Consider the following 23,758-nt stretch of genomic DNA (forward strand, 5'->3'; position numbering starts at 1 on the left):
TAGACTCAGCTTGCATGCACATTTATGTTATCTGTTAGACTCAGCTTGCAGACTTATGTTATCTGTTAGACTCAGCTTGCATGCACACTTATGTTATCTGTTAGACTCAGCTTGCAGACTTATGTTATCTGTTAGACTCAGCTTGCATGCACACTTATGTTATCTATTAGACTCAGCTTGCATGCACACTTATGTTATCTGTTAGACTCAGCTTGCATGCACACTTATGTTATCTGTTAGACTCAGCTTGCATGCACACTTATGTTATCTGTTAGACTCAGCTTGCATGCACACTTATGTTTTGTGTAGGACACAGCTTGCAGACTTGTGTTATGTGTAGGACTGTTGGACTCTACAGCGGTGTTTTAGTGACGTCTTTAAGTCTCCCGTGTGTCGTTATGACAAATGTACATTTATATATTTTGCACAAAAAAAGTCGCCGAGCAATGATATCAGACGTTAGCGAAAATACTAATTTCTGCATTTTCTTGAAACTAGACTTTACTCTATATATTATGTATTAAATTCAAACAGTATATTTCTGAATTTTACCTAAAGTAGTAGCTAGTAGCTGTGAAAGCTTAGCAGACACAATTGTTTCTATGTAATTTAAAGTCTCTTCACTGTGCCCCCAGTGGCTCAGCGGTAAGTATGAATGCTTATGACGCTAAAAACCCAGTTTTGATATCCATTGTTGGCACAGCACAGAATGCTCACAAACAAAGAGACAAAGCAGATAGATTTCATCTTGTAGGTTTCCGTTTTATACATTACAGTATAATAGAGGAACAAAAACAAACTTTGAGAATTATTTAGAAAACTTTTGTATTGTACATTTCATTTCCAATCGTTATTTTTTTAAGTAAATACACATCTAAGCAGAGAGATTTTATTTTCCTGGTTCTCGTTTCCTAGTGTAATGAACAGAACTAACTACAATTAGAGCATGAACTATAAAACTTTTTCTTTTAAAAGTTGCATATTTTTTGTCACCTCGTCACGCTTTAAATACTAAAGCAGAAGGATATCACTTCGAAGGTTCCAGTTTCTTGTAATAAACTGTATTAAATAAAACTATATTTAATTAGGGAATAATTTCTAAAAAAGTTTTATTATAAATTCTTTGTTTCACGTCTCCGTGTTATACTTTAAGCACGCACTTACTTTAAGCAAGAAAACAAAACATGACTCGAACTTAATTTAGAACACACTATGGTATTTTACAAATTACATTGTTGTGCCACGTTCTGGTACATTAAGTACACCGAACTAGAAGTATTTCATAGGTTCTAGTTGTTGCATTGTACAATAATAAACCAAATAAAATATAATTATCGAATTACTGTAAATGTTTCATTAAGAAATTGTATATTTTATGTTTGATTGAGTGAAAGTTCCCTTCATCATGAGCTATACAGTTAAGTAACATGCACTAAACGAGAACCCACAAAGCAGACTGGGTATTGATTCAATGTGAACATGTTTTAACCTAACAGTAAGCTGAGTTAAACACACATATACAGTTAACTTACTGTTAAGTTAAAACGTGTTCACATTGAATCAATACCCAACTTGCTTTGTGAGCTATCGTTTAGTGCATAACTGATATAAAAATTTCCTACTATTCAAATTTAATCCAAACTAAATGTTATTATTTTTAATATTACTGTCCAGAAAAACCTGGTGCTTACATACTTAAACAATATACTAGTAGTTGTTTTGTGTACAAAATGTTAACAGTTGATCGCCATACAATATTTTTCTGAAATCTTGCGCGGTTTTAAAGCATGAACTAAGACTGTTATTGCTATAACATTAGTGTGATTGATCGTCTTAAAACAAATAATGTACACAATATAACATTTAGTTTGCTTAATGCAAGTTCTACGCAAAAAGAATGATACTGATGATGTTAGTTAAAATGCAGAAATGTTCCATTTGTTCGAATTATTGGCACTAGACTAGAACCATGACATGTGACAATCGATAAAATCTAGAATTATACATTTTACTTGGCTCACTTGCTACTAGAAGAAAAACAAAACAGTTGTGATTAAGGAGACTCTCACTTAAACATAAAAAATTGAAACTTTCTTAATCATTGCCTAATATATTTTCCTTTATTATAGTACAATTCATGAAACAAGGCTCTGTGAGGTTAAATCCTTCTATTTGGAGACTTCGTTCCTAATGAACAAGAAGGTGACAAAATAATGTAATTTCTAAAAAATAGTGTTTTCTAAGTGATGTCGTACTTATATTGTTTTCTTTATCAAATTTCAAACAGTAAACTCGAGCTTACAAAGTGAAAGTTTTGTTTTGGTGTGCAGATGGTACTCGTATGTGAAACTTAGAAACCAAGACTACGGACCAACGTTAATTGACATGTAACTTAACTTACGTATACATGTTACTTAACTGTAGAACTCAGCTAACGTGTGCATGCTACTTGACTGTAAAAGTCAGCTAACGTATGCATATTACTTGAATGTGTAACTCACTTTACATATGCATGGTACTTAACTTAAGTGCGTAAGTCAGCTTACTTATGATAATTATTTGACTGTGTAACGCAGATTACGTATGCATGTTACATACGTAAGTATATTCAGATATAAGGATCTTTCAGTAGTTATATATTCCTCCCAAAATACCTTGAGTTTATTTCAGACTGTTCCATCCACTTTTTGTAATAACTTTGACATTTGGACAAAATTTCAGTAACGAGATACTACCTTTTAAAACTTTTATTTTGTAAGCAAACACCTTAGGCTCATTGTGAAGCACAATGAACTAAGTTGTATTTTGTTTGTTAAAACATCTAAATATAAGATGTTAATATATTACATGGAAGTAGCATTTTAGTAGGATTTGACTTCATCACCGAGTTTGTGCTCAAACATTCAATAAAGAAAGAATGCTTTACCATTAAGTTTAATAAATCTAATTATCCTTGTACACAGTTTTAGATATTGATTAACAAATTATTTAATTATTATGCTGTTTGATATAAATACACACCTACTTCTCAGTAGAGAGTAACTTAATTTAAATTAAACTGCAATTTTCTGTTTTTAAAACCGAGCTCGAAATGTTAAATAAATCACCAGTAAACACGAAAACAAAAAACTAATACAATCAGGGTAATTGGTAATTGATGATGAATATTGTGGAGTGCAAAAACAGTTCAATCGTGCGGCTATAACGTAAATATAACAAGATTAAGCGCAAACTGACCTGTATAGCTTGGGTTGATTTAGGTAGTTGTAAAAGACAATAAAAGATGCGTGAAAGCTTCTCATGTCGTACTGCTGTAATACTGTTTGAAAGTTTAGTTAGAGACTGCGAATGTCTCAACAAGATTGATAACTAGTATCTCCGTTTTATTTCTTACATTATGAGACTAGTCAGGTGATGTCGGCTATGTGACATATCGTTATCAAAGGATCAGCGTACGCACCACGGAGCCAACCGAAAATACGATGTTTAGATAACAGAATGAGTCCTACTAATTAGTTTTCGTGAAAACCGGAAATGAAATTCCTTCAGCTTTGAATTAGATATCGTCTTACAGTAACGTAAACAGGAAGAACTGAAAGTGTGTGAAGTAACACTTCCAATAGTAATAATTCCTGATTAGCTTTTTTTTGCTTAATTAAAAAGTTAATACGATTTTCATAATAACTTATTTAACTCAAAAACAAAATCTATTCATTTTCGATATTTTTAATTTTATAGAAGTATCATAACACGTTCATCTTTTACATTTCTACTTAATCCCACTTATATTTTCAGAAATGTTATTTAGTTTTTAAGAATAAGTAAATATCTGAACTTTTCTTATCTGTATTATATCCATTTTCTCTTGAACAGCAGAAATAAAACTGTACAATTTTTTTTCATTTAAAGTGACATATTCAACTGAATATAACCTTAAATATTTGAAATATAATTCATTTTGTTCAGTAAGGAAGTGTTTACTTTTAAAACATTATACGATAGTTGATGACGTCACTAGATGTTTCGAAGTGGAAAATTAAGAGAAAGAGAGAAAAAAAAAGTATTAAGTTGCACTGAAGAAAACAGATGGAGAATTTATCTTCGGGAAGACAAGTCGGGCTTTCCTATCATTTCAAGGTTTATATACCCAACTACTCGTTCTTGAAAAGTGCATGAAATATTAAAACCCAGAGAAGGCATAGTTAATGAATTTATATCATCCAAAAATACTTGAATTTAACAACAACAAAAAAACACTATAAATATATATTTGATTATATTGTCTAATGCGTAGTATAGAAATTGATTTTAAACTCTAAAATGAAATAAAAAATGTGATTCGGATTATTTATATCATCACCAAAGAACCATTCTTTATTCTTAAAGACGTTAAAGGTATTTCTCCTTAACACTCTGGCGCCGAACGTGATTAAGTTGTTAGTATGCCAGAACTGTCAATCCGAGTTTAAAACTCTCGCAAAAACACTTTCTGTACTTTGGGTCCATGGGTGCGCTATAACAATGACATTCAAATCCCACTATCGATCAGATAAGTGTAACCCAAGAGTTAGCGGTGAGAACTGTTGACTAGCTCTGGTCTACTGGTTCATGATAAGAGACGACTATGCGCGTACTGCCCTATGTATAGATTTGCGTTTAAAATTCGACAAATCAGAAAAAGATAACATACATCATTTACAAGTAAAATCACTTTAATTGCTTCATTTTGATAAGATATCACCAATGTATACGTTCAGTGGCATGACCTTGTGCTTAGCTTGTCTGGGTTGTGCATGCGAGGATTCATTCATTATTCGCAACCTCTGGCCGCAAAAACGCGCTTCGCACTTTGGGGCAGTACGTGCTCTATAGGAGTGATGGTCAAATCCTACTGTTCGATCAGACAAGAATATTCAAAGAGCTGGAAGTGCATGTTGTTGACTAGCTGTCATTTTCTCTACCTTATCAGTCCACCAAAAATTAGTGACTGTTATGAACAAGTAGCTTTTGTGTTGCTTAAGCGAAATGCTGAGACAAATATTTTAGCGCCATCTAGGATCAACTACATATATAAAACAGATTAGAAAATTCATTAAAATCGCGATTTGTAGTTGCAAGTTTTCTTGACATAAAACTGACAGCAGCTAAATTGTTTTCCTCCTCGCAGTGTTCTTAATGTTAAAACGAACGCAAATGTAAATATAATTTTATTTGTCTTTAATTTGGATCTGAATATATATATTACCTTTTTTTACGTGGCCATTCTTTTTAATAAATCAGATTATGATACGTAAACATAACGCGCTGAGGATTTAGGTAATTTGTTTCTAAACATTCTCTAACATAAGTACCTTTTTTTTAGTTTCCAATTATTTCATTTCGTGTTTCTGACATTTCATTGTGTTTCTCAAAGCTTGAAATACTGAACGTACATACGATATCTACGTAATCCAGCAGCAATCGTAAAGGATAACGTTTATAGCTATTAATTTTGACGTCATTAGCAAAATTATTCTACATTTTTATAATGATGAGATATTTAAAAGGTGTGTACAAAATTCTTCTTGTGGCTCGTGTCATCTGCTTCTGTGTTCAAATTAACGTTTTCACTTCTTTTGTCGTATCGAAGTAAGAAAAACTGTTCATTTTTTTCGGTTTTGTTTCTGTTTTTTGTCCCAAATGTGATTTTGCTTTTTTGTGTTATTATTTATTTTAGATATTTTGATCACGCTTATATGCATTTCATTAACTCGAAGTGATTAGGATACTAAAGTTACTTAATTACTGAAACCAACTAATAGTTTTCTAAGTTACTTGCGTATCTACAAAAGAAACGAGTTATGTGATTGCTGTGCAATTCTATCTTTCTTGATCTCTCGTCCTCTAATATATATATTATAAATGCCACTACCTTTCTATTTCCTGGTGTCAGAATTGTGATTCATCAATTCATTAGGAATCGAAACCCATCAACAAAAGAAGAGTTACTTTGTTATTGATCGCTTTGACACCACTTTCATACAATCGTGCTATATCTGCACTTCACTTTCTCCATAACTCTATTAAAGTTGTACTTATATCTATCAGGAATTTACTCATACCAATGTAAACATAATTAATTTCTGTTTATTAATGTAATCAATAATGCAAAGATTTAGAACTAAGTATTGTTTCTTACTGGCAGCCTATTATTTTCTTCCTTCGCATCTCTCGGTTTATTCGTTCTTTCTTACATCTCTTGGTCTTCTGTTCGCTAAACTCTTATCTTTTATATTCTCTTTTCAAACCTATGCCCCTAACAAGTCCCTTTATTTCTGACTTTGCACACCTATTTTCCGTAATTAGGATTATAGAGTTTTATAATAATAGGCGGTCGCATAATCTTCATAGCAGCTGAATGTGAAAAGCTGACGCTCACTCTAATCATTATCTAATGACTTAGAGTGCTGTAATGCCTAATCCCTCAGGGACTGAACAAGAACTGACCACTTCCTCACCTCTCTCAACTCCAGCTAATATCCCTTAGACCTAACTGCATAGGAGGATCGCAGATATGAAAATATTTTATATAAGTCAATCAAAGGGCCCCTCAGTGGCACAGCGGTATGTCTGCGGACTTACAACGCTAGAAGCCGGGTTTCGATACCCGTGGTTGGCAGAAAACAGATAGTCCATTGCGTAGCTTTGTGCTTAACTTCAAAACAAACAAACGTGCCATTGATCTTTTTATTCCGCTTTAATTTTAGAGTCTTGTTTACAGACAATATTCAGTTTTTAATCTGTTTATCTTTTTTCTTTTTTACCATATTTTACTTTTGCTTTTATTACTTTTTTGTAAAAATTAGAGCCAGTTGTTTGATGCAGATAGCCTTGTGCTTTGCAATCAAACTTCAACCAACAAACAAACCATTTCTGAAGTATCATTTAAGAAGATAAAAGAATAGCTTCACAAAAGTACTTTATCCAACAATAACTCCACGACTTCGTTAGATTTCAATACAGTATTGCATTCTGTGACTGGAAAGAACTAATGTGACATATCATTTAATCAATAATACTCGTATTTAACTAAAAATAATAAGTAAAGTACTATAGTTACCACAAATAATATCATTTATGACGAAATACAAAGGAATATAGTCTGCAAATATCACTTGTATATATATATATCACTTATATGTAATGTTCCAAATAGTCGACCTTTCTATAAGCCCCTATCGATATTAACATCTCTATGGAACTTTTTTATCAAACAAAATAGTAGTTTTTTATACCCAAAATAAGAAATAAAACTACTGCAGTCTTTTTTTTGTTTGCTCCCTTGTGGTACAATGGGAAATCTACAGATTTACAACGCTAAAATTTGGAGTTCGGTTTCCTGCGGTGGACACAGCAGATATCCCAATGCGGCTTTGTTCGAAAACAAATAAACAAACTTCTCTGTTTAAAAGTTTAAACAAATAAACAAACTTCTCTGTTTAAATAGTTTAAACAAATAAACAAACTTCTCTGTTTAAATAGTTTAAACAAATAAACAAACTTCTCTGTTTACATAGTTTGCTCATCATGCATAAGATATGCACACTTGTTACTTTTCTCCATAATTAGAAATTGTAAATGTTTTGCTTTCTCTTGAACCTTTAAAACAAATCTTCAAAATTTCAGTCACCAGCCTTGTTTACTCTTGGTTCTAGAAAAACAAAAACTTTCAGGATACTTCAAAATTTTTAGGATCCCAAGTTTACGTTCAACAATTAAAAAAAAATGGTGCAAGCATTATGTTTTACTAGTATATGAAAGTGTGCACACTTTAGCAAAGTTTAATTGCCAAAATGTATTTCGCCATTATTCGTCTTCAAAAAACAAACAAACTCCAAACAATTATGAATACCAAGTGCAGAACAAAGGCTGAACTAAGTGCTTGTAATGCGAACACCTAGCGAACCGCCATCAGACCCTTGTTTTATCTGCCCCAGATTTTACAAGTAATACTAACCCTAGCGCTAGGGCCACGAAGCAATGAATTGTCAACGTCTACTTAGCTGAGATAGTTACCTACATTTTTTAGTTGTAAATAAATATTTATTCTTTACAGTATGTCACATCACCGGTGAATGAGAAAGAACATCGATTAATAAAAATTCGATGTGGTCACTATCGTTCACAAAATTACATTTTACTTATCTCAGCTCGGAACAAGAATGCCATTCGGTGTCCATGCTGCTTCTGGCTCTTTCTCACACGTTATCATTCTTATAGGTAACAAACATGCTTTCCAATCCTAGGTGAAATACTTGATAATATGTGTAATATTAGGAAAATCCTGATCTGCATATTGCTTTCCTGCATGATTTGTTTACATTTAAGGGTCTCGTTAAATAATAATGATTACATTGTAAACGTCTTAGTTTGATGTAACACACAAATATATGTGAAATCCATCCAAAAACGTTTGAGCGGAAATAAAGCTAAAATTCCGCTTTAACTGAAACAGTAGGTGATATCTCATAAAGACAACAAAATAAAGCAACTTGGTATTACTCACGTTGCATGATTTTATTCGTAAACAAAAATGCAACATTGCTTTTTAAGACACGTGCTCTTAGTTACAATTTGCAACAAACATTTCGAGGGAGAATTTATATTTTATAAAGTGTAATTTTAAGTTAACGTATTAGGGGTCCTAGTAATGAATCTATTTATAATTTAACGAAGCGCGCTCACTCGGCTTCCTTCCAAAATAGCATATTTTTTGTACAAACTGTGCTATGAACAAGCCTCGTTTATCCATCGTTCTCACACTTCGTGTTTCCTGACAGCCGGCCACAGACTTTGGTACTAATAAAGATGCAAGGGTTAAGGACCAGCAATGTTCCATCGACTCGATATGAAAAAAGGGGAGATCGCCACACCGGTCGTAAGTTCTTTTGTTTTCTAAACATCTTACGGTGTTGTTAGAAAAATGATCTTCTTCGTGTTGAGTTTGGAGCTAACACTCGATGGTTTTGTCAAACATTCAAGTTTTATTTGGTGCTAACACTCGATGGTTTTGTTAGGCATTAAAGTTCTGTTTGGTGCTAATACTCGATGGTTTTGTTAGGCATTAAAGTTCTGTTTGCTGCTAATACTCGATGGTTTTGTTAGGCATTAAAGTTCTGTTTGCTGCTAACACTCGATGGTTTTGTTAAGCATTAAAGTTATGTTTGGTGCTGACACTCGATGGTTTTGTTAAGCATTAAAGTTATGTTTGGTGCTGACACTCAATGGTTTTGTTAGGCATTAAAGTTATGTTTGGTGCTGACACTCAATGGTTTTGTTAGGCATTAAAGTTCATTCTTTTTGGTCAGAAGATTTTTCTCTTCAAACTATTCCTGAAAGTTGCACTGCGCTTACATTCATTAGTAAAAGTTTACCTCAGAAAATAATGTTATTAAATATTTTGTTGATTACATTTACAGACTGAAGCTTTTGTTTACTTGGAGAAATCAAAAGTTGCTAAAGACTTTATGATGTTAGCTCAAAATCAATGTTGAATTTGCTGCATGAGTTAAATACGTCAAAATATTTCACGATTTCACAATTCAACAAAACAATTTTTGATGAATGCATAACCTAACTAGCTGCACAAACATGTGGAATGTAAAATGTAATATTGTATCTTTTATCAAAATTAGGCCAATATGGCGATCTCAATCTAGGAAAAATTTATTTCTCTGGAAACAGCTAAGTGCGACAAGTTTCAAAACCTTTGACGCTTTGTTTGCACTCTAGAAAGGAAAATTTGTCCTTGTTTTTGTTATTGATATTTTTGTTTTTTAATGTAGTAATTATATAAAATCAATCAAAAGATAGTATTAGAAAGCCCGTTCTGTAATAAAGCATCATGAAAATAAATTTCTAAAGGCGTGATTAAGTAGCACATGCTTATCTGTATAGAAAGTCACTATCAGTTAAAATCAGCGTATTGTGTAATGGACTTGGGGAATCGTTGCTTTGCCAGAAAACATTCTTAAAATATGGAAAACAGTTCATCTCGAAACTAATACAATTGTGAATGGACATCTTAGTTTAGAGAGAAAACTCTTTGTTTTATAGTTATTAAAGGTAACTTTTTTTTTAATGATTGTAGGAGTAAAATAAGTTTTTAATTATCAACTTTAATTTTGTTTATATTTTATCCACAGACATCTGATTATAAACGCCATTAATGTGAACTTCAGTATTTTCTGACACACAAAAAAATAACTAATAATATTCTAAAACTTTGGAAGCTGATATAACATTTCAATAAATGGTTATGTTGGTTGACAGCTTTTGTAATTTGCTTAATAATATTTGAAGTATTCTGATAACTTCTGAGGATATAACATTTGAGACACTTTCTAATTTTATTCCTCCTGTATCAAGTTTTCTAGAAAAGCACGCCTTCTTATATAAGGTATCTAATTTGGTAAGCCCAAAACTCTTGAAACCATAATCTACTGTTTTTGAGTTAGGTAATAAAAGTTCAATCTATGAAGCTGTAAGGTATACCAGCAACGCTGATTTTCAGTCGACGAACGAAAGAACTTTTATAACTTCAAAATGAGTATTGCGAGAATAAGCGTTGTTGAAATGATTTTATTTGTTAGCTTGTTTCAGAAATTTCGCGCAAAGCTAAACAAAGAGCTCTCAGAGCGTAGCCGTCCCTTATTTTGAAATAATAGACTAGAGAGAAGGCAGCTAGTCAACAGCGCGTACAGCCAGTTTTTAACTACTGTTCTCTGGCTGAATATTGGGATTTGAACTTATCGCTTATAATACACCCACGGCCCCAACGTGTAGAGTGCATTTTCTCGACAATGGACTGCGAACCATGAACCCTCTGATTTACATTCAAAATACGCTATCCACTAACCCACATCTTGTCAATTCGCAGAGATTATTAAAATGAATCAAACTTGCTTAAAAAAGTAATGAATGTTTACATATATATATATGAAACTATTCAAGTATACAGTGAACTTATCAGAAATACAGAAATAAAAATAAACAAAAGAATGTGTAATTGTAGGGCGTCAACAATTATGGGTTTTGAAGAAGAAATGGTGTGATTATATGTCCTAAAATTATAGGAATAGCAAATATTTCTGGATTCTTGGAACGTTGTGATTCTATCGTCAATAATTCAATGCAACCATAGGAAAAAAGTATTTTTCTGGGAAACGGAGTGGAAGGGAGGACATGAGGATTCTATAGAATTTATCAAGCTACGTAGAAATCTAGAACAATCACTTGTATCAAATAATAGTGGTATTGATCTTACATAACTATGCTATAACAAAGAGGGGGAGTATCAATGTCTTTTATTTTGTTTTGAATTTCGCGCAAAGCTACACGAGAGCTATAATGCGCTAGCCGTCCCTAATTTAGCAGTGTAAGACTAGAGGGAAAGCAGCTAGTCATCACCACCCACCGCCAACTCTTGGACTACTCTTTTACCAACGAATAGTGGGATTGATCGTCACATTATAACGCCCCCACGGCTGAAAGGGCGAGCATGTTTGGTGTGACGGGGATTCGAACCCGCGACCCTCAGATTGCTAGTCGAGTGCCTTAACCACCTGGCCATGCCGGGCCTAAGTATCAATGTCGGGTATTTTTCAGATTGCTAGTCGAGTAACTTAACCACCTGGCCATGCTGGGCCTGAGTATCAATGTCGAGTATTTTTCAGATTGCGAGTCGAGTGCCTTAACCACCTGGCCATGCTGGGCCTGAGTGTCAATGTCGAATATTTTTCAGATTGCGAGTCGAGTACCTTAACCACCTGGCCATGCCGGGCCTGAGTATCAATGTCGAGTATTTTTCAGATTGCGAGTCGAGTGCCTTAACCACCTGGCCTGCCATGCTGGGCCTGAGTATCAATGTTGAGTATTTTTCACTGACGTGCAAAATCGTAGATCCGAGTTAATCTGTTTTAAAATTAATTTGTTTTATTTTCAAGTTAAATTTTCATTTACATTGCTTTTAGCAGTGTTACGTATTATAAGTTATTCCGGAGGAGTCTCCAGTTTATTACATAACGTATTATAATTTCGAATAGCCTGAAACTGAGTTAAATGGTGATTTAGAAATTAAATAAATGTCGATATGTATCCAGTTTATGATATTTGCCCACAAGATTGATACACACAGTTTTGCTAATACAAATATATTTTAATATACAAACAATAACACAATTTACAATAACAGTTATTACAAATAATCATCTATGAACAAAAGTTTTACAAACTTACAAACAATATTTAGTCCTTTATCTGGTCTGGAACTTCCTTGATATCTTAGCGAAGGTCCACGATGAGCGAATAAATTTTGAGTATATGTATAATTTTGACTTATATATATATATATATATAACAGGGAGTTAGTTAGCTCTGTGTTCTTCGTTCTTCGCCAGCCACACACGCCGAGTTATCCATCGATGAAGTTATATAATGTTTTCTTAAAAATACTTATGTCCGATGCGAATCTATTGAGGTTAAATGGTTTGTCATATTCCAAATTTATAAATATTCCTGGTCAAATATCTGAAGTTCCCGATTAATTAGCGTTATAACAATCACTTATGTAACGTTGGTTATATTTATAGGCGTGAGGAGAGTTTCGAAAATTCAGCTCACCCAATACTGTAAACGATATACCAGTGTTTACCTACACATATATATTGTTGATTCTTACACTCGAGAATTTTCTATGATTTTAATGAATAGGCGGGAATTTCGCAATACAGATTTAACAGCATAAGTTATGTACATTTCTAAATATAAATTTAAAATAGATATAGGATAGTAAATCCGTCACAGCAGCCAAAATGATTTTAATCTTGAAGAAATATTTTGCAGCTCGTCTTTTTAGTTGTTTTAGTACAATCAGAAGTTTTTTAATTTACAAACACATTTGTGATCTAAATCTTAAGGTAAAAAGATACAACAAGCCCTTATTTCTACAAGTTTCAATTATGCATTTTTATCAAGGAGCTGTCCAAAAAGTCGTAGAATAAATATTCTTGTCTGAAGCCTAAGGTACAAAATATTTAAACAGTTTGACTCTTAATTCGTAATATTGTATCAGAAAAAAAAAATCGAAGACTTTATGGCACGCAATCTGTTCGGCAACGTCCGACCCTTGTTTATTATATCTTCATGTGCAAACAAACCATGTAACTGGAACAGTAAAATCAATATTATAAACAGATCTTGAAACTGCAAATGAACATGAGCAAACAAACCTTGCAACTGGAACAATAAAATCAATATTATAAACAGATCTTAAAACTGCAAATGAACATGTGCAAAGAAACTGCAGAATGCCGAGTTTTAATTTCATAATTACAAACTGTCCATAACTTTAGTAAACTCGGTGAGTATATATTAAGCAGACTTTTTCCAGGAAATTATAATAATATACTTTTTTCTCTATCTTATGAGAATTGTCATAATGGAGAGAAGAATCTGATATAAGGGAGAGGAGAATATCTGTAACAATTAGACACAGAATAAGTACTCAACTGGTCTGAAAAACTAAAAAAGTTTATAACTAATTAATACAACCAGTGAAGGTTTTGAAACTACTTTGATATTTCCTGTTGGTTTTAATAGATACTTTAGATCTATTTATCAGAATTAGTAAAGACAACTTGTTTGTCTTAATATTACAGACATTATAAGTTGTCTAAAATATGTCACTTTGTGTATTTACTCACAAGGAGCTGTAAGGTCAACATTTAACCTTTTTATCGAAAGATCTCCTTCTGTAAGTAAACTCAGTGTGTGTGTATCACTGTTCCGTACATTCGATCAATACTCAATTTTCACCAATTGTGTAATCAGAACTGTCTTAATCTTAGGTGGATTTTTATGTTTGCCTCTAGAAGATTTTACTCACCCAAGCGGAAATTTGCAGAAGGGAAAGGATCAAAAAGTTCAAATAAAATTGTTTGTTAATTAATTTAAGAAATATAATAGAAATAAAACCTGCTTACCGTGAATATGTATTATGCAGCAAACGTCTTTTACTAGGCATCAAATGGTGCTGTTAATACAAAAATAGCTATTGTGTTTTTATAGATATGATAGTTTTAAGAGTGTTTCAGCCATGTTCGGCTATCTTTATCATAACGATATTTCACCTCTGTTGTCTAATAAGTCTTGCCTTTCTAAAAATAGAGAATTAATCAATCTAATGCACACATTAGTGGAAATTTAATCACACACATACGCGAGAAAGTAGTATAATAGACACGTTATAATGATTAACGCAAAACTGGTTAAGTTATTTCATCAGTATTTGTTGTGTAAACATTTTACATGAATTATTGGGACAAATATAAACTCGAGGCTGGCATTAATGAAACATTTACTTTTATTTACAAAAATATAAAAACTGAATTTACAAAATTGAGGCTAGAAAGCAGAAGTCCAAATTTTTCACTTTATATAAGAACTATCTGGTTTTGGCCACAGTTCATGTCTGTGATGAGTGAGTTAGGTATCTCTTAGTTCACAATTTAAGAAGACAAGATCACTCGGATAAATCTCTAATAAATTGATAGATCTGAATAAGGAGCTGCTATTCTGTGATGTCATTGGTTAGTTCCAAAAAATGTAATAATTAGTAAGTTGAAGTTTAATAAAAAAGCATTTTAAACTAGATAATTCGTTGTACTTCTTTAAAGACTGATAGTAGCAATGTACACAAAAGCCTATTTATCATTATTGTTTATATAATACATTACAAATATTGTTGCTTAGATTTTTAGTTATTTTTTTATTTGAATAAAAAATCTATACATTAGTTGTTACTGAAATGTCAACTAATTACAACAGATAAAACAGATAAGGCGGAACCATCAAAATTGGCGTAAGTTAGTCACAGATCGTGTTTAACCAAACATTTTGAATACTTATCGGAGAAAAATTCAGTAAGTTTCTCAGTTTGTTAAATAATAAATATCCACACAATACTAATACTCCTTCTACAGCTCGTAATGTCAACATTCTGAAAGGATCGGATGCTGAAAACTAGACAGTGATAAAACCAAATTTTGAGCAGCTGGTCTTAATCTTTGAAGCTGTTTTTAATAACGATATTAATTTACGTTTTACATCATTTAGGTTCAGCCCATATTGTTGTTTTTCTTCTTATCTCCCTTTTGTCGGTATTGTTACTGATTTCTGGCAGTAAACTGTGTTTATAACATATTACAAGTACCATTTAAGATTTGCTAATTAGAAGCTGCTTCACCTTTTCTTATGACCAAATATTGTAAGGAAGTAATTTGGAAGTTTGGTAGCATAAGTAACCAGTAAGGTTTTAAAGAGTACTGAGAATTCTTTGTCATTTTTGTTGTTGTTGTTGTTAAGCTCAAAGCTATACAATGGACTATCTGTTCTTTGCTAACAGCGAGTATAAAAACACTCGTAACGATGCAGATCTCTTTCATCTGGTATTTGAATATAAACAAGATCTAAAGATTGTCTTTATCGTTGTCATGAAAACTTATTTTTTTATTTAACTTTTTTCCACTTTCCATATATGAGTAGTTCAAACTGATTATCATAGAAAGACGTAAAACACGAGCTTCTTAATAAGCTTAGCGTCTCCATGGCTCATATCTACTAGCTTTTGCTTTTACCCCACAAACTTAACTATCAGAAAATGTGCCAAACACAGTAAAATGATTGCGTCAGATTTCTATGTATTAACAACCGTAACAAACTTTTGAAAAAGCACAAAGTTGTTTTGCAGTTCGATAGATTAAATCAGCAATTTTTTTATCGCGAAACTATCTTCCGTCAACAATTTTGTAAATCAATTTTAACATAGAAAATAAATATCCCTAATTACTGATATTTTTCTAGTACACATATCCAAGCTCCACTGCCAAACATGCAATACATATTCCTACATTTTGAATTAGATATTTAATGTTCAGTTCCTTGTTTATATTTCAGTTTTTGATTGGATAAGGAACATACAACTGGAGCTCTAGATAGCCAAAAGTGACGACCATAAACCTTTTTTCTTTTTTAGGTACAGTTAAATTTTCACAACTATAATATTTGGTCTAAACGAAATATGAGGCCGGGCATGGCCAGGTGGTTATAGCGCGCGACTCGCAATCTATTGGTCGCGGGTTCGAATCCTCTTCACATCGAACATGCTCACCCTTTCAGTCGTGGGAACGTTATTATGTGACGGTCAATCCCACTATTTGTTGGTAAAAGAGTAGCCCAAAAGTTGGTGGTGGGTGGTGATGGCCTTCCTTCTAGTCTTACAGTGCTAAATTAAGAACGAATAGCGCAGATAGCCATCGTGTAGCTTTGCGCGAAATTCATAACAAACAAACTAAACGAAATATGACATTTAAAAAAACTAAATATGGATTCTAATTTGTTTTAGAAGCAAATGAAATATATTTCCATTAAAATGTCTCTTATTTTTTAATGTATATTATCAACATAAGAATTCAAAGATTTGTTTTTTCTAATTACAAACCATCTTATATCATTGAAGTCAAACCTCGACACTAAAACCGTAAAATGTGCACGTATTTTAAAGAAAAATATTTCTCTTTCTCTTCTATAAACATATGGCTATATGACTGTTAAATTGAAATTATTCTTGGAATTTTTATATCCTCAAAAATGCGGTAGAAACATATTATTGTAGTATTTAAAAATTGTCCATGTGTCTCTGCTTAATTTAAAAACTTCCTCTATCTTAAGCTAAGTATTCTTGGGTCGAATTTATATTGCCTTGGAATTGGTCCAATTTCGGAACAATTGTAAGAAACAATGCCTTAGGATGATAGAGAAAACTCGTTACGAAAGAAATAGCAAATGTATTTAATGTTCACCAACCAAAGTCTATAAATACATATTTAAATTAACTGGATCATGCGCTATGAATAACGAATTTAGAAAGAAAAGTCATCTATAGAAATGAAATGTATGGGAAGATTCTACTGCATAAAAATCATTATTGGACTTTATTCAGTAATGTCTTCGTACTGCTAGCTTTCTGTAATATTGCAGTATCTATTGTTAGAAGAAAAGAAAGGAAGATAATAAGAAACAAACAGAATATGTATCATGAAAACTAGCTTTTAAGATGACAAATCGGTCCGTTGTGAGCATCCAATATTACCGTTATACAAACAAAAGCTTAAAATTTAGAAAAATCAAATTTAGATTAGGCCCATTCATTAACAGTAGAAAGTTTGATGCTCTTTATTTTTCATTTCATTTTAAATGAAAGCAAATTAAAAAGATTCGTTGATTTTCTTGTTCTTTTGTTAACTTTATTGGACTAATTAAAGTATAAGATGCAATAAAACGTTTAATGAAACTTGTACGCTAGAAAACTCTTTTATTCGAGAAAAATCACTAAAAGAATATTCTTGTTACTTAGAAGGACTCTACATTCAACTCCTAAACGAAATAACAAATTAGAAATTAAAGTGGCGAAAGGAATTCCTTTAAGTTATTTAAACGACAAAACGTTTTATATGCATATTCAGAAAAAAGTGTTTAATAGAAAGTTAATATCAATTAACAAAGCATTTCTTTACATTATTTCTTTAAGTGATCTGTGTTGTTCAGAAAGATTTTAACGACTTTTAAAGCTCATTCCATCTATATAAAATTGTCTACAATTAAGGTGAAGAGCTTATTTTTGAAATATGTGTTTAATGATAATTATTGCCTTTCCAATGTAAAGCTGGCTGAGCATTAAGCTTTATAAACTGAGAAAGATGACAAGTTATCAAAAATTTAATCATAATGTTCATAACTTTAAACACTTTATCCTAGCTTGTTCCACAAGACTTTTTAATTAGAGAAGCACATTCAGAGCATTTCATCAGAAGTTTGTGGTAGGCATTTTATACGTCGAGGCATTTCGTGTAATACCAAAGATAGAGACCGACTTTTCCATAACATTGTACATTATATGATTTGAACCAATTTCTAAGTTCAAAATAAAATTTTATTTTTTACAGCAAAGCACGAAGCTTGTTGTACAAGAAGAATAAAAATTCTAATAACTTAAATATAAGTTGTTGTTTTAAATTTAAAACATGGTAAACCAGAAGATATACTCAATAACTCTTTTCTTATCTCATAAAGGTTCGACGTTGTAAATTTTGTCAGGTTCTCAATCTTTTAATTCACCAAAGCTTCGCTACGATGAAATGTAAAAATCAAAAGTAGAATTGTCGCAGAACAGCAATTGACACATTCCTTTTCTCGAAAACAGATTTTCAATAAAAAGCTTTAAAATATATGCAGTTCTTAAATTCAAGTTGATTTCAAACCGCCAACCAAGAAAGACATTTCTTGCAATCTTACGAATCGAATTACAGACCTTCTTTAACAGAAAGTAATCGCGAAATGTCCACACGGCCAGTGCATTCTCTTTGATTTTTTTAAGATTTTATCAAGTTGTCTGGGAAAGAAAGTTAGATAAGGTGTGTTGATTCTTACGTATTCTAAGGTTTCTCCTCCAACAAGTAATCCAATTCTGTCTGTGTTCTATTTCAGGTAGTGAATTTGATGACCTTGATGGCCACTCTGCGCGCTACACTCCAGAAGCTCTTGATACACTGTGCCAGATAACCAAGTTTAACAGACGCGAACTTCAGTTAATGTATAGAGGTTTTAAACAGGTTAGTGACAATAAAAGTTTTCAGTATTGACTTCGCTCAAGTCTACTTAATATGGTATGTTTTCAAGCACTTGTGCTTTTAATGAACATTCAAATTAAACAAATAAAATGGTTCTAAGATAGTTTAGATTTAGTAGTTAACTGTTACAAAATGTAATAAACAAAGAGAAGGGCAGGTATTTAAGCATAAATTAGAAATTAGGTTCATATTGTTTCAAATGTTTTATTAAGCAAAACAAAATACGTCAATTATTGCTGATAGACAATGAATGATTAACATTTCTTTATGAGTAGGGCATAATCTAATCATTAGTTTGTGCGAACCCTGAATCCAGGGGTTCATGGGTCACGGCTGTTGCCGAAAAAAACACTCTTCACTTTGAGGGTGGTGGTCGATTCCAACTATACGTTCAGAAAAAGAGTAATCTAAGAGCTGGCAGTGGGTGCTGTTGACTACCCTTCTTTCATCTAGTCTATTAGGTCAAAATTATGAACGGTTATGCGCGAAAGTTCTAAAAACAAACAAGTATAAACAAAACTGAAAGGTTACCAATCACTGTTAGTTCACAAAACTCGGAGAAATCACTTTATCTAAATCAGGCTTACTAATTATGAAATAATCTAAATGGAATTGAGCTTCACATCCTAAAAATAGAAAGGTCTGGACCACGAAGTAGTTCCCACTAAGCTTTTAGAACAGCATTAAACAGATTACCAGTGAAATTAATAAACTTGTAGAAAATATTAATGCATAACAATAGGCCAGAAATAAGTCAAACACATCTTCCGATCTTTACCACAAGTCCTTGTTTGACAATATTATTTTAGGTAAAACAATAGATACACTGAAAGTTATGTTTGTTTGTCCAATTCTGCCACTTCTCTTAACACTAACTGCTTTTCTTAGATATGGTATCTCCTCCAGTATTCAAAAACTTGAAGAACAAAACCTAAAAACTTTAATGACAAAACCCCACGTGATGATTAGATACTTAAATATTGATTATTCATATAAACATAACTTAGCAACTTACCGCTGATTCGTAGTTATATTGCTACTACTTAGAAGCAGACAAAATCGGTATAATTCTAAGAGAAAAGAAGCCAACTATGGATTTTGGCAGTTATTGTCCCATTTGCTTCACTAGAAGACATCGAGATTGTACTGAAACAAAGTGTTCTTTCATTGTTGTTTCTCTGGCCTTCTTCGAAATCTACAGTCAATGTTAATGCATACGACCTTTGTTTTAAGCTTGGTGGTAGTAGTATGCATATATATATTTCAATGATATAGATTAAAACTTGCTAGTAATACCCTTCCTTATAAATTTGGGGCCGAGTGTCAGCTAGTGTTTAACGTGCTCAAACTGTGAATCCGAGATTTCACGGTTTTCATTTCGTTGCCCCCAAAACGCGCTACGCACATTGGCGCTGTGAGTTTGAGATACGAGTAACGGCCAAATCCCACTATAAGGGCAGACAAAAGTATCCCAGGATCTTGTGGTTGGAGCTGTTGACTAGTTGTCTTCCTTCTAGTCTATCAGTTTAAGATTGGGAACGGTTATACGCAGATAGCCCTTTAGCAGCGTTACACAAAAATTCCGAAACAAGCAAATAAACATTATTAATTTGCGAAAAAATATTCAAATATTAGAACTGTAACAGCAAACACAATTGGACTTTCAAAACTTTTAACGTATTCACATAAAACACTGGGGAATTGGTGGAATCAGTGACTAATTTCATCTAATCAAACTGATAGCAAGCATTTCATTACTAAAAATCATTAATTAAACAAACAAATAATATTGATGTTATTTGCAATAAAGTTTCAATAAATATTTGTTTTTAAAACGTACGTAATCGAAACTGGTGCTCACATCACATTGTTGTTTAAAACGTATAGTAATCGAAACTGGTGCTCACATCACATTGTTGTTTAAAACGTATATAATCGAAACTGGTGCTCACATCACATCCAAAATTGTTATCGCTTTCTATTCCTTTTATTTGGGTGCTTTTTAAGTACATTTTCCCGCTTGGATTATTAGAAAACCTTGCATCTTTTAAAACACGGAAAATAAACTATGGAAAACCTTTTATCCTGTACTCGGACATCGGGCTTATAACTATTTAATGTTCTTATTAATCATTGTGTTTCTTCACCTTCTGTATAAAAAAGAAACTTGTCAGTTTAGCTGAAAGGAAAACTCCTAGAAAATTTAGCTAAAGTAACCTAAGTTAGGTTTATGTTTCACCTTCAAATTCCTTATACTGTTTAACTGAAAAACTTTGATTTTGCTTTAAGTGAAAATATACTCCTCGGCGTTTATTTATTTTCAACCTGGAAAAATTCACTTTGCTTCGCCGGCAGAAGTTAAAGAAATAAGTTCATGCGTAACATTAACTTTGAATGTTCTAAACTTTACGTATGTCAGTAGTTGTATTAACAAGCGAATCACTCACGTAATAGTTTCATATCGTGCTCTTCAGTAAAAGTAATTTTTCACAATTAGTGGAATGTGATTATATAATTTACTTGGATACCTTCCGTTCTTCAGGGAAAGCGAATACATACAGTCGAATAGTCTTGATTAGGCAGTCGGTTTATACACCTCATGCTCTGCTTCCTACTATACATCCCACTTTATGAAAGAAAAAATTCTACTTTAAGAACTGTGCAAAAATTTAGTCGTTTGTTTTATTGAATTTTGCGCAAAACTACACGCGGACGCTAGCCATGTCTAATGCTGAAACGATAGGCTAGGTAGCTAGTTGACTCCACCCACCACCAACTCTTGGGATACTCTTGTCCTAAACAATAGAAGCATTTGACCGAAATTCTTATAACGCATTTATTGCCTCATTGTGCGGAGCGCGATTTTTTTCGTAGTAGCATGACCCTCATATCCAGGTTCCAGTACTCTAGCCACTCTCAGCCTTTCACAAATGTTGTGTTTCTTTATATAATATAATTAGTTACCCATAGCATTGAAAGCTTAATTCATTTACTATAGTTTTATAGCCATAGGATCAAGTATTTAATCTAATTTATACATATATATACTTCTATAGATCTCCCAGAGGATCGGTGGTAAGTTATTCTGGCAACCAGATAAATAAACTTTTATCTGATCAAGATGGCTTTTAAAAAGCTGTCTTGGTTAAAGGTAAATAACATAGTAAATTTTTACATACATGATTCTGCATATATAGTTTACTGGTGGTACCTAAATAATAATAGGCGTTTCTTCCAGTCGTCAGCAAAAATATTTGTTCTCTCTCTTTTGAACCCCCCAGTGACTTGGCGACAAGCCAGCAGGAGTTATAAAATGCAAAAATAGGGTTTCGATACCCGTGGTGAGCACAGCACAGATAGCGTATTTTGTAGCTTTGCGCTTAACAACAAATGCAATTCTCTTCGAATCTTATCATCATCAATTACACATGGTGTAACAGCCGTTGTGCGTAACGTCGTATTTGTTTATAACGCTAAATGTTAGAAGCTTGACGAACCAGCCTGACTGAGCCTTGTAACCTTGGCCAGCTTCGAGCACTATCTGTTAAACAGAATAAAAACAAACATTGACGATGAATATAAATACATGTTATATTTTCTAAATATATACATTATATTTTCCAATAAATAACTATAACAAGACCCAGTAACGTAATTTTGTTTTACAAAACTAGTGGTGAAAAATTGTATAGACGAAACTTAAATAATGATAATAGTAATGCAGTCAGTCTTAGGTGAAAAATGTCGATATTTCAGAAGATGAAACACTTTCCAGTTTTATGGATTTTAAAATATATTTTACTAATGTATCTCAGCTCATTTTATGTTTATCTAATTATTACATTTTGATGACTACTGTATTTGATTGAAAAGTGCAACTTTGTTTGTTTGAATTTCGCGCAAAGCTACACGAGGGGTATCTGTGCTAGCCGTCCCTAATTTAGCAGTGTAAGACTAGAGAGAAGGCAGCTAGTCATCACCACCCACCGCCAACTCTTGGGCTACTCTTTTACCAACGAATAGTGGGATTGACCGTCACATTATAACGCCCCAACGGCTGAAAGGACAAGCATGTTTGGTGTGACGGGGATTCGAACCCGTGACCCTCAGATTGCGAGTCGAGCGCCCTAACCACCTGGCCAGAAGTGCAAGTTTTGATGATATATTCCAAAAATACTTGTACATCCTGCATCTCTCAAATATTCATATAAACTAGTTTTTGTTTATCTCTATAAATATATGTACTGCACGTTTTCTATCGGGACGTGCTGATAATGTGACTGGCTTTGATGAAATTATTTGAGGATTAACAGATAACTTAAAAATTGATATATTCTACATTCAGTTATACAGAAGTCACTCATAATTCTAATACAGTTCTTTCCTGAAGTTTGAGCTTTAAAAGACTGAAAACATAAGTAATATATTCGATGACGAGGAACCCACTTTGAGACTAATAATGGTTGGAGACAAAGTTCCCAGAGTGCTATCTGTGCTAGCCGTCCCTAATTTAGCAGTGATAAACTAGAGGTAAGACAGTTAGTCAACATCACCCACCGCTAACTCTTGGGCTACTTTATTACCAACTAATAATGGGATTGATCGTCACATTATAACGCCTCAAAGAGTGAGCATGTTCGGTGACAGGGATTCGAAGCTGCGACTCGCAGATTGTGAATCGAACGCCAAATTATTTCGGGTTTCTTTACGTCTTTGAAGCCAATACTAAAATATTTCAAAAACTGTAACAAATATAAATTCTGAAGTTGCAAAATAGATTAAGACTTCCGAATTTATATTTGTATTTTTCCTATTGAGATGGCAAATAACTTCTTGCTTTGTTGAGAGTTGTTTAAAGATTTGTTTAATAACAAGTAAAAGCTGCAATGGTCTATTCTTTAATTGGGGAGGGTGTCTTTGGGCCAGGCTAGTTTCGGATAATTCTACTCCTCGTCAGTGACGCTGGACATGACCATACTTTATAGTAGTGAAGGCTTGGAAAATCGAAATGGTGTATTTAAGTGTTTTACACT

At 32.8% G+C, this 23,758-nt stretch overlaps 1 protein-coding gene across 4 annotated transcripts in view; it reads left to right on the forward strand.

The window, feature by feature from the left end:
- LOC106464983 (Kv channel-interacting protein 4-like) overlaps positions 1-23,758 on the forward strand; it is an 87,051-nt gene that overhangs the window by 43,679 nt on the left and 19,614 nt on the right. For 3 of the 4 annotated variants that reach the window (XM_022392799.1, XM_022392800.1, XM_022392801.1), the window contains exon 2: positions 18,583-18,707. In XM_022392799.1, the coding sequence (XP_022248507.1) occupies positions 18,583-18,707 (125 nt within the window). Of the gene's footprint in view, positions 1-8,822; positions 8,918-18,582; positions 18,708-23,758 lie in introns of those variants that run through there. The other variant, XM_013925163.2, reaches the window with a different exon arrangement.

The sequence above is a fragment of the Limulus polyphemus genome, unplaced genomic scaffold (genome assembly GCF_000517525.1).
Source record: "Limulus polyphemus unplaced genomic scaffold, Limulus_polyphemus-2.1.2 Scaffold1801, whole genome shotgun sequence".
NCBI classification, from domain to species: domain Eukaryota; kingdom Metazoa; phylum Arthropoda; class Merostomata; order Xiphosura; family Limulidae; genus Limulus; species Limulus polyphemus.